The 15,695-nt window shown below is 35.6% G+C and overlaps 2 protein-coding genes across 3 annotated transcripts; one reads left to right on the top strand and one right to left on the bottom strand.

Moving 5' to 3' along the window:
- The first annotated feature begins 217 nt into the window (after positions 1-217).
- On the top strand, positions 218-7,732 carry LOC104895734 (uncharacterized). The gene is made up of 4 exons (XM_010682314.4): positions 218-719; positions 5,190-5,981; positions 6,976-7,023; positions 7,112-7,732. Exons 1-4 carry the CDS (start codon positions 537-539, stop codon positions 7,400-7,402), a joined length of 1,314 nt encoding a protein of 437 aa, XP_010680616.3. The 5' UTR covers positions 218-536; the 3' UTR covers positions 7,403-7,732.
- Positions 7,733-13,125: 5,393 nt separating this feature from the next.
- On the bottom strand, positions 13,126-15,330 carry LOC104895733 (hypothetical protein). 2 transcript variants are annotated; one of them, XM_010682312.4, is made up of 2 exons: positions 15,170-15,330; positions 13,126-14,772 (listed from the first exon to the last, which is right to left on the bottom strand). In XM_010682312.4, exon 2 carries the CDS (start codon positions 14,618-14,620, stop codon positions 13,505-13,507), a length of 1,116 nt encoding a protein of 371 aa, XP_010680614.1. In that variant the 5' UTR covers positions 14,621-14,772; positions 15,170-15,330; the 3' UTR covers positions 13,126-13,504. The 2 variants fall into 2 exon arrangements, with proteins under 2 accessions (XP_010680614.1, XP_010680615.1); XM_010682313.4 differs by having other exon boundaries at positions 13,126-14,707; positions 15,170-15,325.
- Positions 15,331-15,695: the final 365 nt, after the last annotated feature.

The following is a 15,695-nucleotide window of genomic DNA, read 5'->3' as shown; positions in this document are numbered from 1 at the left end:
GAACCATCATTAATTTTTTTTCAAAAGAACAACTCAACTAGATGTTCTACACTTGTGATACACTTTGCTATCAGCCTATCCTAATAATTTTTTAGAACTTATAAGGTGAGATGTATTTCGAGGGTAAAAAGTGAAAAAGAATCCAGTTATGATCCAATCCCACCATTTCGTTTAAAAAAATAAATAAATAAGAGGCCTTCGATTTTGATCTCTGAAAATCCAAAATGGAATGAAAGAAAGAAGAAAAAGAGAGAAAAGTGGAAGAAGTCTTGTATTGAAGGCCACATATAATAATAACAGCAAACAACATCTCTGTCCTGTCTTTTCTCTCTTTTCTTCCCCAAATCATATGAAATAGTTTGTGCAAAATCCCCATTTCATCTCATTAAGCCAAAAAAGTAAGCTTTTTGGGACATACCCAGATTAAATTAGATCAAATCAACCTCTATAACCATCTTAAATCTTTTTTTTCCCCAAAATTAATACAAGAATTCAATTAATTAATCAATTAATTAGTGTGAAAAAGGATAAAAATTATGTCTTGTTCATCATCTTCTGGGTCAGAGGAAGAAGAAGAGGAGTTTGAATCATACAGAAAAGGAGGGTATCATGCTGTGAGAGTAGGTGATTCCTTCAATGGTGGACGTTACATTGCTCAGAGAAAATTGGGTTGGGGACAATTTTCCACTGTTTGGCTTGCTTATGATACTCTTACCTCTGTATGTTTTTCTTTCTTGTTGATCTGTTCAAGATTATTTCATTTTGGGAAATTTCCTGAATTTTGTTTGATTTGGATCATATATTTGTGGACCCATGATTTAGATTTTGTGAATTATTTTGGAGTTTGGTTTTTGTTGAAGAATTGATTAAATGGGTTGTCTTTTTCTTGCTTGGATTGCATTTATTCTTGTGGTTAATGATAGTAGTTGTCTAGTTGATTGATCTTTATGCTATGTTATCATCTTGTAATCATCTTAGTTCTTTTTGTGATTGGAAGGTGCCCTACCGTTGGATTGGATCATTGGAGGGTATATAGATGGTTGAGTGATTAAATTGGAGTGTTTAAGATGACATTTTTTTGGATTTTTCTCCTTTTTACTGATATGATTGTACATTCTTAAAGTTTTCTTCCTAACCATTGCTTAAACTGGTAACTGTCATCTGATATGAAATAACAAATTTGGTAAAGGAATGTGGATTTTGTATACATATGGTGAGGGTAATGTATAGTGGGAATGTTAAGGAATGTGGATTTTCTTGTACATGGGTTTTTGGTGCACATTGAATGAAGAGAAGGGGAAAGTTACACCATAGATGGTTTAAATAGTAGGCTTACTTTGTTTACCTTACCTATATTTCATTCCATCTTTTAATTTATTCTCAACAGCAAGTTAGACTTTGTTTAAGATGTAATTCCAAGTCTTTTTGAAAATTTTTTGAGGCTCCATTAACAAAACTTAGCGTACTCCAGTATCAAGAGATTTTCATTATTTGGACTCTCCCCCCTCCTCCAATAAAAAGAATCCGAGTTCGATTATTTTGTAAATAAGGTTAAGTGACCATTCTTTTCCCCTAGAAGTCCTTTTATTGTATTGTAAATAAGTAAACTTAAGCATGTAGAGCTAGCTGTGTGTGAAGTATGAACTATTTAGATACTAATTATATGCTCTTTTTGTTATCTGAAGAGCAGTTTTATGTTGTAGGAAGCATTTTATAAAGATTTTTATATGAGTGATTTGACTTTGATTCATATTTAAGAAGTGGAGAGCGTTGCACTTTCGGCTGTACGACATTCCTAAGGATAGACAAATCTAGTATATATTGGAGACTAATCTCCATTTATTGAAGGAAGGAGAAGGACATTTTACTCTTGCAAATCACGACTAGAAGGAAAAGCATTTCTACAAATTTAACTGCTGGTTTAATATGGTTTGGGGTGACATTTGTTGCATTTGGACTTCCCAGACCTTGCATAATAGCAAGATCTATACTAGGTATAGGATCGTTCTTGCTGTTGTTTGCAGAGTCCTAATTAACGGATAAATTTCGAAAACTACTTAAGAGGTAATATCTGCTGAACATATATGTGAATTTGCTGGGACCTAAGCTACCTTGCCTGCCTTAAATTATACTCTAAATTGTACAAAATGCTACATGCATGTTATTCTATCTTCCCAATTAGCCTCTTCCTAGCATGGCTAGCACCAGTTATTATTCTAGTCTGGAAGATTCATATAAGCATGTAATGCGATAATGTGTAGTTATAAAATATACACCCTGAATTAAGTAGGCCCAATTTCGTGTTGGTATCTTAAAAAAAATGGTGAGGGTAGGAACTTGCTTTGGGGGAGGAGAGCTAGTAGGATGAGAGTTGGAGAAAAGTGTGAGAGTAGGGACTTGCTTTGGAATAGGAGAGCGAGTAGGACGAGGGTTAGAGAAATGTGTGAAGGTAGTAAAACCTAATTTTGTTATTCGAGCTTTGACGTATGTGATTTATGTACTCTTGCTAGTCGAAAATATGTCACTTTAATGATGGTGTGCATGTGTGTGTGTGTGGGTGTGTGTGTTTGATTGGGGGTCTTAAAGAATTTGGTGAAAGTCTAACTGAAAAATAGGGCCACCTTGCGTCCTTAAAGTGATAACCATCTTTGGTTAACCTAGCCTCCGCCGTCCCTAGGACCAAAAGAGCATGTTTTTCTACTAACACAAAGAAACACATTGGTTTTTATAAAGTACACCGTCCGTTTTTCTAATAGTTACGCTTAACTTTTTGAACCGTTCTTTTTTAGTTACACTCTTACTTTTTCCTACTTAGGTGATATGATCGATTCATTCTCTCACCTACTTTTTACATTCTCTCTGTTTTTTCATTTCCTCTAACATTTTTCACCAGGTACTCTGAGTTTTACGAATATTCACCGAGTACTCTCTCAGAAGGTGCCCCTGATGTTTTGAAAAATATATGACTTGACCCTGCTGTTATGTTTCCGTTAATTCCGTTAGTCTAAAAGCCCAAATTCTCAACCGACGGCCTAAAATCCCCTACTCAGCCTCCCATCCAGCCACCACCACCTTGAAAACCGCCCTCTCCTGTCCCCCCAGCCCCCAAAATCTACCCCTCCCCTTCCCCACCGTCGAAACCCCCCCCCCCCTTTTCCCCACCGCCGAAAACCTTCCCTCCCATCTTCCCCACCGACGAAAACCTCCCTTCCCATCTTCCCCAGCTCTAAAAACTTCCCCTCTCCCCTTCCCACCCCGAAAACCTCCCCTACTCTTTTTCCCCACCGCCGAAAATCGCCTCCATCCCCTTCCGAAGGCTGGGGAGGGGGAGAAGGGAGGTTTTCGGGGATGGGGAAGTAGAGGGGGAAGTTTTCGAACTGGAGAAGGAGAGGGGGTACTCTTTTTCCCCACCGCCGAAAATCGCCTCCATCCCCTTCGGGGAGGGGGGAGGTTTTCAGGGTTGGGGAGGGGGAGAAGGGAGGTTTTCGGAGAAGGGGAAGTTTTCGGACTGGGGAAGGGGAGGGGGAGGTTTTTGGGGAAGGAGAGGGGGGAGGTTTTTGGGGAAGGAGAGGGGGGAGGTTTTCGGGGCTGGGGAAGGGGAGGGGGAGGTTTTCGGGGATGGGGAAGGGGAGGGGGAGGTTTTCGGGGATGGGGAAGGGGAGGGGGAGGTTTTTCGGGGATGGGGAAGGGGAGGTCTTAGGGGTGGTGTTGGTTGGTATGGTGGTGGTTGGGGTGGCTGGTAGGTGAGGAGGGAGTGGGGATTTAATTAACTAAAGTTAATGAGGTTCAATTAGAGTTAATTAGAATTAATCAGGTTAGTTAGGGGTTGATTTAGCGTTAACTCTATTAGTCATTAAGGGTATTTTCATGATTACCTCATGGGCACCGTGTGCATTTTGGAAATTGCAATGGTACCCGGTTAATATTCGTAAAACTGAGGGGTACCTAGTGAAAAATCTGTTTTTTTTATTTGCCTTGGTTATCCCAAAAAGTGAAGCATAACTATAAAAAAGAACAGAGGGAGTATTTAAATAGTATTCAATTATCCTTTGATATTATTAAATGGTTTATAATCTTAGTATAAATTCTATAGAGTGACTCTCAATTTCACATTCATAACATAGAGTGACAATTGTTTTGAAATGAAATTAAATAGGTTTGTCCCTCGTATTTGAATTAGAGGGAGTACGTGAATCTGAGGGAATCAAAATTTCGAAAGTTCTATGAAAAAGGTTTTGATTTTCCTATCTCTTGGTCGAAATGACAGAATACATAACCTCTTTATAAGTTATAATAATAGGTAACTAGAGATATCGATGGGAATAAGTTTTTTTGAGTTAGAAGATTTGGTTTTCTCTTGTGTGGTCTGGTCTGATATGATTCAGACAACAATAAGTAATAAGCTGTGGAAACAAGATGAACAAAACATAGCCTTTGAGTTTCAAGCTAAATAATGCTGCAGTTAGATTTAGAGTGAAACCTAATTGGATTGGTTCACCTTTTGAGTGAGATTATTATGAATACCTATGTCCTTGTTTGCAAATGTGGAGAGGTTTGACTAATGGAAATGAACTGCATTTTGACCTCACATGTTGTCACAAATGGTTAGGGATTGACAAATTATGTAGAAATGTGCTTGTTGGAATCCAATTAAGAAATTTGTGAAGTGGAGTTATTTTATTTGATGCAATCTCTTCACCTTTTTTACTTTTATAGTTTTATATATAACCAGGGGATGGAATCCTGGATTACATAGTATACTTAGTTATATTTCTATCATCCTTGATGAAACTAGGTTAGGTTTCCTATTCAAATACCTTGTCCATGTCTTCCCCATATACTTTCACAGTCAAATTGAACAACAAAGTAATTCTTTTGCCAGGTTAATATCAAAAGGTGAGAAATCAGAGGACCAGTTTTGGCCACTTTGCTCTGAAAGTTTCAAAGTATTAGTCATCGTTATTCTAGAAAATCTTCAGTTTGAGCCTATTTTCATCCCTCACCAATCTGTTAATTCTAACCCTCCAGCTCACATTATCACTTGATGATTGGGAATTGCTCAAGTCTGTAAATTTGATATTTAGTTATTCTGTCTTATTTTCTTTACTTATGCTGTGCTTCTTGATGGCTTTTACTTCTACTATCTTCTTTACTTTTACATTCATTTAAGGTGGTTGTGATTGTATCAGGAATTTGTTGCTTTGAAGATTCAGAAAAGTGCACCACAGTTTGCTCAGGCTGCTCTTCATGAAATTGAAATCCTTTCAGCTATCGCTGATGGAGATTTAACACATTCCAAGTGTGTGGTTCGATTGATTGATCACTTCAAGCATACAGGCCCAAATGGGCAGCACCTGTGCATGGTTCTTGAGTATCTCGGGGATAGCTTGCTTCGTTTAATCAGATACAATCGTCACAAAGGCATGAATTTAAACAAAGTTAGGGAAATTTGCAGATGTATTTTGATAGGCTTGGATTATTTACACCGGGAACGTAACATAATCCACACAGACCTAAAGCCAGAAAACATTCTTCTAAACTCTCCTATTGATCCATCTAAAGATCCGGTTAAGTCTGGTTTTACCCCAATTCTTGAAAGGCCTGAAGGGGGAAACCATAATGGTGGAGGAGTTTCAATGAGCTTAATTGAAAAAAAGCTTAAGAGGAGGGCAAAGATGGCAGTGGCCAGGATTTCCCAGAGAAGGACTTCCATGGGTGTGGCACAGCACCCAAAACCAGAAAGATCTTTGGAAGGGATCGACGTGAGGTGCAAAGTTGTAGACTTCGGAAACGCCTGTTGGGCTGATCAACAGTTCATGGAAGAAATACAGACAAGGCAGTATAGAGCTCCTGAAGTTGTTATACGTTCAGGTTATACCATGTCTGCTGACATGTGGTCATTTGCTTGCACAGCATTTGAGCTTGCGACTGGTGACATGTTATTTACTCCTGAAGGTAGACAAGGATTTACAGATGATGAGGTAGACATTTCTCTTTATCAATGGAGCTCTCTTTAGTTGATTAATTATGTCAAATGCTTCATTAAATATTGTTAATGTGCGCATTACTGTTGTGAGTTGATGATGGCGATCTCCAGAAGGAATGATTAGCTATAGGGGTGTTAGGTAAATGGCTCTTGGGCGGCTTTTTCATTTCATATGGTCAAGGAGCCCAAATGTACTTTGACTTTTTGTGTAGTTGAAAAGCAAGCTTTTTTAGCCAATAGTAAAAAGCTGGTTTTACTAGCTTTTTCATATTGATTTTGGCTTTTGCTTTTATTTTGCATTAAACAGCTAACACCACCTGCTGATTTTACCAAGCACATCTAATAGTCCAACAGCCAATATAAACAACCAATACGAACAGCTCGTCATGCCAATAGCCACCTACTTTTAACAGCCAAATATCCCTATTATCTCGCCGACATCTCAAACCGGTTGAAATGAGATCTTATTACCCTAAAATAGGATGCGCTGAACTTTTGAGATCTTTATAACCTGAGGTCCTCAGTAGCCACGAAATATGATAGGTACTCCCTACTACGTCTACATTTATTTGCTACATTGTTGTGGGCACAAGTTTTTAGGAAAGGAGAATAGGTGTGGTGTGACCATAATTTTATAGGAAATTGACAAATAATTGGGTGTTTTAGGTTGGAAGATGACAAAAATAAAGGGAATATTGGTGGGTCATGGTTATCAAATAAAGAAATGTAGCAACTAAATATAGACAGAGTAAGTATTTATTAATTGCATCACCTAAAAGTTCAATTGTGTTGAAATAGTGTACCCATCATAGACTACTGATTTGGTGCATGAAAGAATGCCGTTCTTGCATACTATATTCTGTGAAATCTTTCTCTTGCACTTTCGCACTGTAGTGAGCTAGCTATATTCTCTTCTGAAATGAATTTTTACTTAAAATCATTTTTCTGTATATAAAATCTTGAACTTTTCTTATGGCATTTCTTTTCAGGATCATCTTGCCCAAATGATGGAACTCCTAGGAAAGATGCCTAAAAAGGTGAGCAAGCATCTAAAATTCTCTACCTTTGTAATTTCATAGTCATGGTTCCTGACATGCAACTGTCTGCTAATGCTTGCTTGAGCAGATATCTAGTGGAGGAGCGCGTTTTAAAGACTTTTTTGATCGATATGGGGATCTAAAGAGGATCAAAAGACTTAAGTATTGGTCGCTTGATCGATTGCTTGTTGACAAGTACAAATTCTCTGAAGAAAATGCCCGCGATTTTGCTGAATTTCTGTGCCCAATTCTTGATTTTGCTCCTGAAAAGCGGCCTACGGCCCAGCAGTGCCTGCAGCACCCTTGGCTTAACCTGACCTCTAACGATACTTCTAATGACAAGAAATTAACTGCTGGGATGAAAACCCTTCAAATTTAGGTGAATTCTTGAAGAGAAGGCAACTTTTACAGGTTTGGTGCATGTTCATCTCTTTGATTGCTTCCTGCACAGTGAAGAAATTACCCCCACGATTTAATTTTGGTTTTTACCTTAGTTACAATAAGGTTACATTACAAGAGGTTTTATAACCTCCCCTACAATTTTCATTATACCTGATGTAATATAATGATTTGATTCCTTTTTTTATTTTCTTTTGGTGAGGAACTGAGTTACTGACTTTATAACGAGAATTTTGGTCAAAGTTTATAGTTCAAAAGGATGTATATCTGGGTTTCTAAGAATGTGGAAATTGTTGTTCTCTTTCTCATATTACTATTAGTGATACTTGGTTTTTTGTTTTTTGCAGAAGCATAGATATATCAATTAAATAAAATCAAACAAAACATTACATTTGCTCCTTCCTTGCTGCTGTGGCAAAAGAGTGAGATTCGTGATAATAACAACACCTAAATGGTGCACACGCTAGTACATAAAGCATGGTGTGCATCTGTAAATTAATAACAAGCTGAATGAACACATGTACATGGATACCCAGCCAAATGAACATACGTACATCTCTGTTGGTACATGTTTATTAGTATTGGTCTTTGTGTTCATAATCTAGTCCTTCATGTTCATCGTGCATATGTTTTTCACCATACGGGCGTGTGTATATACTAATTTGGCGAATTAAACCTATCTAGAAGCTTAAGTACATTTTTCCATATGGATCTTATGTTGGAATGTGATTTCTGGGGATTTTGACATCCTCTCACTCATTTTTTTGAGTCCGTCCAGATTTTTAGTATTTGGATTTGAATTTGTAATAAACCCATGAATTGATACCAAATAAGAGTGCATAAGCTTCTGTCTGAGTAGCCAAAGATGCATGAGTATTGTTTTTACCTCGTGCTCGTTCAATGCCCTTCTCCACAAATACCCACCCATATGTTGCTTTAAGTCTTTTGTAGTAGTTTGAATGGTTATCATCGATGTTGGGGTCTATATTAGGCCAGGTAATTCTCATGTAGTCATGTTAGTTCTTTTTTGGTATCTTCTTACGAGGTTGGGTTGATGAAGTCACATCGGGTTTTGGGTTAACTTCATGGACCATTTTTTTAGGATCAAACATGATACCAAAAGATAGCTTCCCTCACCTAGTAAACCTTGGAAGAAACAACGGATCATCCGCCATTGGACACCATTGGAGTAAGGAAAAAAAAGAATTTGTCTACCCAGTGGGTAATCCACCCACTAGAAATAGACATTAATAATTATTGGAGTGCAACTCAACAACGTTATTTTTTATAAAAAAAAATTATATTTCTAGTTAATAGTCTACCCAATGGGTAGATGTATCAATCTCCTTGAACTAAGTTGTGTACTGTGCTACCACTATTTTGATGGTGTTCTTGATGATCATTTGGGAAGCGTTTTTATGGCCCGTTTAGTAAGCAAATATAAATATTGACAATGGTAGTGCATTTTGTAGTTACTTGAAAGTCACATGTCAATATTCACAGTAATGTTATTTTAATTTCCATCTTTTACAATTTCAAAAAAAAAAATTACCATCTTACTACCTGAAAATGTGATATTGAGTGATAACGAGAACACACAGAAAAAAAAACATATGTTAGGGGAATTAACTTCTATTAGCATATCGCTTAACATGAAATTCATTTGCAAATATAGACTACCATACTTCATGGTTGTCGTCAGTTAGATGAAAATATTTTCATCATTTTTTTTTTACCAAATGGACTATTATAATTAAATCCTACATGGGCATTTCCACCACATTGTTAGATGAAAATATTGTCATCCGCAAAGGTCCTCTCGTAATTTAGGAGATCGTGTCTATCATCTCATGATTGAAGGAGATAGCCTTGTGCTAATCAACATTGACCCCAAAATGGGCCAAAAACACATTCCTATAAAAGTTCCATTTTTCGTTAACCCTAGCTCCTCTCTTTTTTCTTTTCTCTTTAAAACCCTAGTCTTCCTTACCTCTTCTTCATCAGTTAAGGGTTGTCATAGATATTTTCATTCATGATAAGTCTTTTTTTCCTTTTATTTTCAGTTTTTAGTTCTTTTTCTTGTTTTGTTGAACAAATTAGTATCTCTTCATGAGATTTATTTATTCTATGTAGTGGAGATCTCCTTCTCCCCTATGGGAGTTGTGAGTATGTTTTTTATTTTGTTTTTAGGTATGAGAAATTGTTTTCATTGGTTCAAATACGAGACTCTACATGAACGTATTGAAATATCGGATGCGGTAAACATGACTTGATCAAGAATGTTCTTCCCAAACTATGTTAGAATGATAGACTTCCTCATCAATAGCTATTTGATTCAGCAAATACAAAAGGTTGCGCTATATTGCTCGATATGGTTCATTGTAGTTTCTTCGAATACAAATTTGATTTAACCATGTTTGATTGTATCTTTTTTTTTAATATCTATTATAGATGGCTTTTGGCCTTCAATTACGAAATTTCTCTTTCAAAAAAAAAATCAACATTGACCCTGTTTGGCACTAGTGTTTTAGATAGCGAGTAACATACAGTTGGACAAGATCAAGACGCTACTTAAGAAAATTATGAATGTTTGGTAAGGTAGTGGTTGTAGTAAAGCCCGAGAGGTTAGCGGTTGGAGTAGATTATGTGTAATGTTTGTAACACTTTACTACAAGTAACGTTTGAGATTTATAAGTAGCAATCTAGTGACATACTACATAGAGTAATAGCATAAGGTAGAATAGTTAAATATGTTTTTAAGTACTTGTTTCTCTTTCCATTCATTTTTTTCATTTTTTTTAAATAGAAATTTATTAATTCAAGGCCAAACGACATTTACAATAGATATTAAAGAAAAACGATATACAATTAAACAAGGTTAAATCAAATTTGTCTTCGAATAAACTACAATGAACCAGATCGAGCAATACAACGCAACCCCCTTGTATTTGCTGAATCAAGCAGCTATTGATGGTGAAGTCTATCATTTTGACATAGTTTGGGAAGAGCATTCTTGATCGAACCATGTTTACCGCATTCGGGATTTCAATACCTTCATATTGAGTTTCGAACTTCAACCAATGAAAACAATTTCTCATACCTAAAAAAAAAAAGAACATACTCACAACTCCCATAGGGAAGAAGGAGATCTCCACAACAGAGACTAAATAAATCTCATAAAGAGGTACTAATTTATTCAACAAAACAAGAAAAAGAACTAAAAAATGAAAATACAAAGGAAAAAAGGAGTTAACCATGGATGAAAACATCCATGACAGCCCCTAACTGATGAAAAAGAAGTAGGGGAAACTAAGATTTAAGAGAGATAGAGGGGTGGTCTTTTTAAATTTATATGATTCCCTTTCCATTCATTAATTGCTTTGTTTTATGGACATTCATTGTTTTCCCGCTGCAACAGGCCAACCATGAGGATGTGATTTAAATATCTCTATTATATAAGGGAAGATATAATCAAGATGGTATCCCCTTTAGAAAATACTTTTCTTTTTTTTTTTTTGACAGGCCCTTTAGAAAATACCTAATTACTTTTAATGATCTAATGGGATAAAAAAATTACAAAAGAAAATAATTTAAGAACCCTTTCTCATCCAATTTTCAATTGTAATTTGTAAACAAGTTAAAAATGGTATATGCATCAAATATTTCAATCAAAAAATTATATGAACAAAATATCTTAACCTTTTTTTATAAGAGAAGATGGTATACATTATGTCCACGTGAAAAGTTTGAAACACTCACTACCTTTGATACTCTCTAATTCAGTCAAACTAACTCATTATATCTATTCTTCTTGTTAAAAATTCATTCAGAAAAATTAATATTAAAAATCACTCACAACCTTTGTTAGTTTTCTATATTAGCAAATTAATATATGTAAATTCATCTAACTATTAATCATAACTATATTATGGATGGTGTATGGCAAGTTTTGAAATTAAAGCATGCATCGCATGCATATAATGCTAGTTTATTTTTAAAAGATGTATGTAGCTAATATTTCACAATATTTTATGCTCCAAATTACAAAAGTATTTTAGTTAACATAAGTAAATAAAATGTTAAGAGTTGAATATTATCTTAAATTTATACATTTTTTTGAGTAGTTAAAAGGTCATATATTCCCTTTTATGCGTAAGTTTTTTGAAAAATAAATCTTAAATTTCTCTATTAAACTAACTAATAAAATTATTATCATTAATTTTGTATCATTTTTTGTCTTTTTAACAACTACTTTTGCCAAACATTTATATTTCAAACAACTACTTTAAACATTAATCGCTAACACTACTTTAAATGTTAATCGCTAATAACTATTAGCAGAAAGTTAGTAAGTACCTTAACATCTACCTCAATAACTAATACAACATCTAACAACTACTAAAACCGCTAGTTTTACCAAATAAGTCCATCATTTGCAATTTACCTTGGTTCCCTTGGAGTATCCACGTTGTTGACAATGATGTTTGTCATCCCTACTTTTTATCCATTTGTTTTGTTCACAAGCATATTTTTTTATATATATTTTAAAAGAGGAAAACCGGAAACCCCAAACAACCTACAAGCATAATAATTGAAATAGACCATATTATTTGGACAATTCAATAATCTCTTTTTTCGAGTGATCTTTTATTTTATGTTAAACAAATATCGTACTTCGTAGATAACTTTTTTTTGACAAAGACTTTATAGGTAATAAATGGTGGTAGTGGCGTAGTGTTAATCAAATTATTAAATCTAATTTATAAACCAGTACAAATAATAGATGATAAGGAAACTTATTCTCAAATGTCAATTTATGTATATAGCATTTTATTCACCTAATTTTTGCTTGATTCGAAAGAACTAAACATATCAACTTATAGAAACTTATTTAAACTTACTAAACCTCAAGATGATTTTTTAAGGTAGACAAAAATGCATCCTATATTAAGTGATAATGAATATTTATGAAATAAGATGAAGAACATTTCAATATTAGGATCAAATTACATTGTCATGGACAACAGTCAATGGCAATGAATTTTCCGAATTAAGTTACATATAGATGCATTATACATTTCCACCTTATCAAAGAGTAGGTCAGAAATTTTCTAATAACATAAAATGGTCAAGTTAAAAAAAAAAAGATCGAACTTGAAATGATACTACCCTCCTTTGTTTGGATAACAATATAGGAAGAAAAAGAGAGGTGATATAGGAGGAGGCCGGGGAGGGAAAATCAAAGCTTCATTTTCTCTCCAAATCTTCCTAATATAGAACCCCTTAAAAAAAATCTTCCAATATTGGAAGAGATGATGTTTATTAAAGACTAAAGAGGAATTGAAAAACATCCTTTTCCTTCGTTCCCCAAACCCTTATCCAAACAAGTTCCCTTTCTTTCTATCCATTTCCTCGTATCCAAACGAAGTGTAACAGACATGAGTGGTAAAAACCAATTCACTATATATCAGAAATAGCTTTATACGACCAAGGATGTTTTGGCCTAGTGATTAACATTGATGTACTGTGAACGATCACAGATTCGAATCTCCCCTACCCTTCTTTGTACTACGTATTGAACAAAGAATGAACTGAAAAAATGGCAATCGTGAGACTTACGAATATTTTTTCCACAGATTCTGTGATTTTTCCTACAACAAATACTAATAAGCGTTAACAATTCCAGTAACAGACATCAAAATATATGGAAAAGGATATACTTTACTAGTGAAAAAGCATAATATTTTGAGGGAGAAATTGAATCATTCATTGAATAATTACCAGAAGATCATACATTGTACTCTCTTGTACATCTAGACCTACATCTACAAAGTGAAAGCACGTATTCCGTGTAGCAGCGAAGGCACTACACATTATTGCAACACCTATTCTATATCACACATCGATATGAGAAACTGAACAGTAAAAATATACATTGTTCTCAACAAGCCCATACAATGCAACAAGCAAAAAGATACACTATAATCATAAATAAGACTCTTTCTACAAGAAGATCATGATGCAACTCTACCTCGGCTGGGACGGACGCTCCATCATGGTGGCGACATGTCGACAAATATCATTAAGAATGCACAACTTTGTCTTGATTAAGGCACTGGGAAACTTTGAAATCCTGGCACTTCCAAGTTGGTCCAACCTCAACAGGTGTAACATTTTCTGCAGGAGGCTCCAAAGAGAGCAAAGATACATGACGGACCGCTGATCTATCAGTTTTAGCCCTAGTTAACAATGAGTTTGTCAGAATGTGATCTTTAGGGTTTGCTTGATCCTTTGAGCTACATATGCTTAAAGGTAATTTTTTTTGCTTGATTCGACCTCTCTTTCTACCGTTAATACATACATCATCTGATGCTTCAAAGGTTTTCTCCTTGGAGTGACTTGATTCGGCCTCAACACTGTTCACCTCGACCTCATCAGGCTTAGTAGATTTTAACATCTTATCATCAAGTTTAACAGTAAGAGGCTCTTCATTAGACCCTTCACAGTCCATACCTCCCTCGGTAACATCCCCATTACAATTAGCAATGCCGCTTTTCTCAGTGGGTGGTGAGATTTTGAGCTTCTTGCGCTTATGATTCTTAGAGTCCGACCCTGGAGAATGTTTAGAAATTCGCGGGGAGCTGTTTATAGCACGATGCAGTCTCCTGGCTAGCTCTTCATCAGTCCCACAGTTCTCAACTGGTTGGTACTTTTTGTACAAGAGTTGAACAGGGACGTGCTTCTTGAGCTTATTTTTCTTTTGGTGCTTACCCTTGATGCTCGTCTCCTCGGATATAGATGCAACCAAATCCAGGGCACTCTTAGCAGCAGCTACTGCTTTTGCAGCAACAGAAGCTTTCTCCTCAGCAGCAGCTCTCGCAGCTTCAGCTGCCTTAGATGCAGCAGCTGCAGCTGATCCTGCAGCCTGCGCTATCTCCTCAGGGGACATGTTAGATCCATTCTTGTAAGATCTCAACAGATTATTGAGACGGACATCAAACTCGCTCAAAGGACTTGCACTAAATGATGGGCCTGGACTTGGACTAGGACTAAGACTTGGATTATTATTATTCTCTTGCGAGCATTGGGAGGTGCTCTCTGAACAGCTCTGCTTTTTTAACCCAGCTAGTAGCCGCTTTCGAGGGGGAAGACGAACATCAGCATCTAAGTGATTCGTATTGCATTCGTCGGCATCCATGTGAATTTGCCTCTCTTTCAACAATCTCTAAGGACCCAAAACATTGATTTTCCACATAATAAAACAACTGCCACAACTGCATTCATGCTACAAAAACAGCAAGAACAGCATCCTCTCACAATTCAATCCAACACCAAACCCTCCTTGTACATCTGAATTCACCCAAAAAAGAAAGACCCAAATGGCCAAAATTTAAGCAACTTGATAACCACTCATAATTCAGGATCTAAATCAAAATTTCTATAACCGATTGAACATAAAATCAATACAAATTTCATTAAACAACAGAGCAGGAAAATAAATAGGTCTAAACTAAATGAAGGGTTTATTGTTAATCAATGTAATAATCTCATACAAAATCAACCAAAGAAAACATAAGATAAATAAAACAAATGCTAATCATCAAAGTTAACAGCTTGATCGAACAAAATTAAAGCAGAGTTTAGCAAACGCCATTAAAATGTGAGCTATGATTTCATTCAGGTGATCGAAAGAGCAAAAACCCAGCTAAGAATTTTGATCAAGGAAACTAAAATGAAGAAGATTTACCTGTTCTTTTGAGAAATCAGAGAAAAAGATACGACGAGTTGAAATTAGGGTTTGGGGGAGAGAGAGAGAAAGATGAGGATGGTGAGAGGGGACAAAAACCAATTGTTGGAGGAGGAATTATGGAAGATCTTAAGGACAGATAGTATTAGGGAAATTTTATTTTCATAGGATTAACAATTGTAAGAAGTAAAATATAAATAAATAGCCCTTGAAAATAAATTTGGTCTTAATTCTACTTGTCTTAATTGATTAACTAGTTATTAGGCTTGGGCTATGCCCCGGGTAAGAAAAATTTCCATTTATTAATATTGTACTTTGATATGGTAACAGTAAATACAACTTGGTATAGTGGTTAAAACTTTAGTATATGAACCATGAGGTCATGGGATCAAAACCTATACTATGCAATTTCTAATTTTTTTATTGTACATGGATTACATGAACTAAAACTCCCTAGAGAGAGTGTCACGTGGCACCGTTCCTCGTTTACGCACGCCTTTTAATATATTAGTATAGATGTTAATCC

The sequence above is a fragment of the Beta vulgaris genome, chromosome 6 (assembly GCF_026745355.1).
Source record: "Beta vulgaris subsp. vulgaris cultivar EL10 chromosome 6, EL10.2, whole genome shotgun sequence".
Taxonomy (NCBI): Eukaryota; Viridiplantae; Streptophyta; class Magnoliopsida; order Caryophyllales; family Amaranthaceae; genus Beta; species Beta vulgaris.
Note: the sequence above shows the minus strand (reverse complement) of the source record. Positions and strands in the feature narration are given on the sequence as shown.